The sequence below is a fragment of the Apaloderma vittatum genome, unplaced genomic scaffold (assembly GCF_000703405.1).
Source record: "Apaloderma vittatum isolate BGI_N311 unplaced genomic scaffold, ASM70340v1 scaffold24192, whole genome shotgun sequence".
Classification (NCBI taxonomy): Eukaryota; Metazoa; Chordata; class Aves; order Trogoniformes; family Trogonidae; genus Apaloderma; species Apaloderma vittatum.
In genome coordinates this window covers 4,424-7,792 of record NW_009702271.1, presented here as the reverse complement: position 1 = coordinate 7,792, position 3,369 = coordinate 4,424, and the positions used below count along the sequence as shown (strand labels likewise).

The 3,369-nt window shown below is 55.6% G+C and overlaps 1 protein-coding gene across 1 annotated transcript in view; it reads right to left on the bottom strand.

The window, feature by feature from the left end:
* The window catches only part of CBX1 (chromobox homolog 1), a gene marked incomplete at its 3' end in the record, with an annotated part of 2,335 nt that extends 636 nt beyond the window's left edge, over positions 1 to 1,699 (bottom strand). The window contains exons 1-3 of the mRNA XM_009879500.1: positions 1,557 to 1,699; positions 860 to 1,037; positions 62 to 156 (exon numbers count right to left, since the gene is read on the bottom strand). Of these exons, the coding sequence (XP_009877802.1) occupies positions 62 to 156; positions 860 to 1,037; positions 1,557 to 1,693 (410 nt within the window). The remainder of the gene's footprint in view (positions 1 to 61; positions 157 to 859; positions 1,038 to 1,556) is intronic.
* Between the last annotated feature and the right edge of the window lie 1,670 nt (positions 1,700 to 3,369).

The following is a 3,369-nucleotide window of genomic DNA, read 5'->3' as shown; positions in this document are numbered from 1 at the left end:
AGGTCCTTCCCTCTCTGGCACAGAATAAGTGAAGAAGTGACAGGCACAGAGACACACTCACCACTTCATCAGGAACATGAGCTCCCCGCTGGAATCCGTGGCACCAATGATTCGCTCCGGCTCAAATCCTCGGGCAAAGCCTCGCGGTTTCTCCGACTGGGATTAAAATAAAACAAAAGTTCCCACTCGTAGCATCACCAGGGTGACAGTCACAGCCCTGTTTCTGGTCACGGGGACACACTGGTGGCCGTTAAGAAAAGCTCCAAGTATCAGATGCTGGGACTAGATAGAGAGCCTAAGGCCAGCGGGGAGCTTGGGAAGACCACTCGGGTGCAAACCCCACGGCAGGGAGGTGACCTCCTGCCAGGCCCCAGGCCTGCTGACGTGGCAAGCGGAGAATCCCATTTCCAAAGTCCTTCTGGTCAAACTCTTGTGCTGGCCAAGATTCAGCAGCTCCTGAGACGAAAACCAGGCTGCAGAGCCTTTAACCGGCCCCGTTCCCAAGCAGCTACGAGTGCCCCGAGCGGGAGGCTCTGCTCCACCTCGTTTCCCCTCTTCAAGGGGCAACAGGCAACTCCTGCCTCCTGTTTCAGCCCTTCTGCGGTGCTTCAGGAGAAGCTGGGGCTCCGGACCCTTTGGGTTTGAGAACTGGCCTTTCAGTTCAGCACTAGGACTGGCTCTGCGTTCACTAAGAGGACTGGCTGAGACAACAGCTCGTGCCTTCTTCCAAAAGCTTTTCAAAAGTGCTCCAGCCGTCCCTCGCTGCCCCTCCGAGCAGGAGAACAGTTTGGACTGAGCTCTCAGAGCGTGGCTGCTCTAGCTGTCAGACACGGGAGCACAGAAACCCCACCTGCCTCACCTCCTCCTTCTTCTTCTTTGGTTTGCTCTCTTCCCCTTTATCCTCCGTGTCGGACTCCGCTTTGCGTTTGCTTCCCTCAGACTTCTCGCTCTCGTGTGCGGTTTTCTGGGACTGGAGGAACTCGGCGATGAGGTCCGGGCAGTCGAGGTTTTCCTCTGGCTCCCACGTGTTATCTTCACTGCAGTCAAAGACAACAGCTTAATTTTACCGACGGGCAGCTCGACGAAGCTTTCCGGGCCGAGGAAAGCCCCGGACCCCAGGTTGTGAGGAGATCCTGCCTGGATGTGGGTGTCCTCAACCCAAGAAACAGGACCCAGGCAAGGATCTCTGAGGGCAAGGTAGGAATTTCCCTTCTCAGGAGAGAAATATAATTCATTTCATCTGGCTGCTTATTTCACGCTGGATTTAGGGGAGGGAGAAGCCCCACCGGGGCACCGTGCAGCCTCTTTGCAAAGCCCAAACGGGACTTTCTCACCCAGGCTGTGCTCGTGACACCCTCATTAGAGCTCGAGGCATTTAGCGCCGCTGGTTTTATCGTTAGGGCCGCCTTTTGGCTTGTAAGCTCAATTTTGCAGAGAAGCAGAAGCACAGGGAGACTCAGTCACCTGCCTGATGGCTTTGGGAGCCAAAGGCACAAGAGATTCTCACGTCGGAGCGGCCCAGCACCCACCCCGCAGCAACAGAGGGAGACACTTACTCCGAGAAGCCTTTCCACTTCAGCAGGTATTCCACTTTGCCCTTCACCACCCGCCGATCCAGGACCTTCTCCACCACATATTCCTCCTCCTCTTCCTCTAAGACCTCTTCCACTTTCTTCTTCTGTTTTTTTCCCATTGTGCTGGCCAGCTTTTCAGCTTACGGGCGACGCTGCTAAAAGAGGAGCGAGAGCCACACGTTCGGGTCAAGACCAGGTTTGCTTTCGCCTCTCGGCGAAGATGCCGCGTACGCGGAGGCGAAGCACGGCGCAGGAACGCCGCTCCGGAGAGAACGGGCACGTAGAAGGGAGGTAACATGCAAAGAGACAGGCCAGGATGGTCTTGCTAAACCGAAAGCTCCAGCAGGGGCTGCTTTGTTGACAGGCACCTTTGGCTTTTTCTGTCTCCCCAGCACCTTATTTCACCAATTCCATAGAGACTCTGCCCGATTCCACCTGCATTTTTCCCCCGTTGGTGGCACGTCCTGTCTTGACCTCGCTGCTCCCAGAAGCAGCACCCTACGTCCCCTACTGAGTCCCTCGAGTCCCCCCTCGACCTGTCCTCTCCCCTCTCCTGGCCGTGCTGACCTGCCCTTCCGTCAGCCCTGAGCGGCAGAAAGTGTCCACAGAGCTGTACAGCAGCTGCTGCTATTAACTACAAGCTAATAAATAGTTAATCCAAGTTAAAAACCTCAAGTCACGGCCGCTGATACCGAGCTCCCCATGTTCATTTCTTTGCCGGTTCAGGGATGTGCACTCTGGGATGTTTATCTAACTCATCATCCCCCAAAATGTTGGGGTGTTGTGGTTTTCTTTAATTCTCCTTATCTTCCAGCCAGTCAAAAATTCCTGTGTGTGTGCCCAGCGCTGGCTGGGAAGCGGCAGAAGCGATGTGGAGGCAGGAAAACTTTCCGACCCGATGCAGCACACGGGGAAGGCGGGACAGGGCACAGCTCCTCGCTTCCCACTCGGAGGAAGAGCCTCGCCAACACGCCAGGCGCTTCCCTCGGGGCCCGAAACGAAACACCTCGGAGAGCCAAAAACCACAGGGAGGCCCCGCTGAAACCCGGCTGAGATCAGTCAGAGCACGGCAGGCGGGCAGGGAGTCTCTCCTCTTTTTCTGGCCGGCTGCCGCAGCCCTGCTGGGGTTCAGTGGTTTTGTTAAAAAGCCTTTTTCAAGACTTCAGTCTGGAAAAGCCTCCGAGGGCACCTTAGAACCGCCTGACAATACCTGAAGGGGACCTACAGGAAGGCTGAGGAGGGACTTTTCCAAAGTGTCCAGCGATAGGAGAAGGGGAAATGGATTTAAGTTAAAGGAGAATAGATTTAGAAAAAAATTCTTCAGTTTGAGGGTGGCAAGATTCTGGAATAAATTGCCCAGAGAAGCTGTGGAGGTGTTCAAGGCCAGGTTGGATGAAGCTTGGAGCAACCTGGTCTAGTTGAGAGGCGTCGGGAGGGAGGTTGGACGAGATGATCTCTAAGGTCCCTTCCCTAGATGTCACTCTAGGATTCTACGAAAAACCACCCTCAGACCTTGCGAATAACCTCCGGCTGCTACAGCGACACTGACAGGTCTCAGTGACACCGACAGGCCCCAGTGACACCAACAGGTCCCAGCCCCGTGGCCGAGATGCGGAGCCACCACAGAATGTCTTGAAGGAGGTGGGTTTTTTCCCCTCTTTCAAGTCCAAAAAAACCACGGAGCCCTCTAATGCCCCGACCTCCTCGCCAGCCTCTGCTCCAAAGCAACGCGAGCCGGCCGAGCGCGCTGAACAAGCCGCACTGATTTCCACGGACCGAAGGGTCAGGAGGTTCC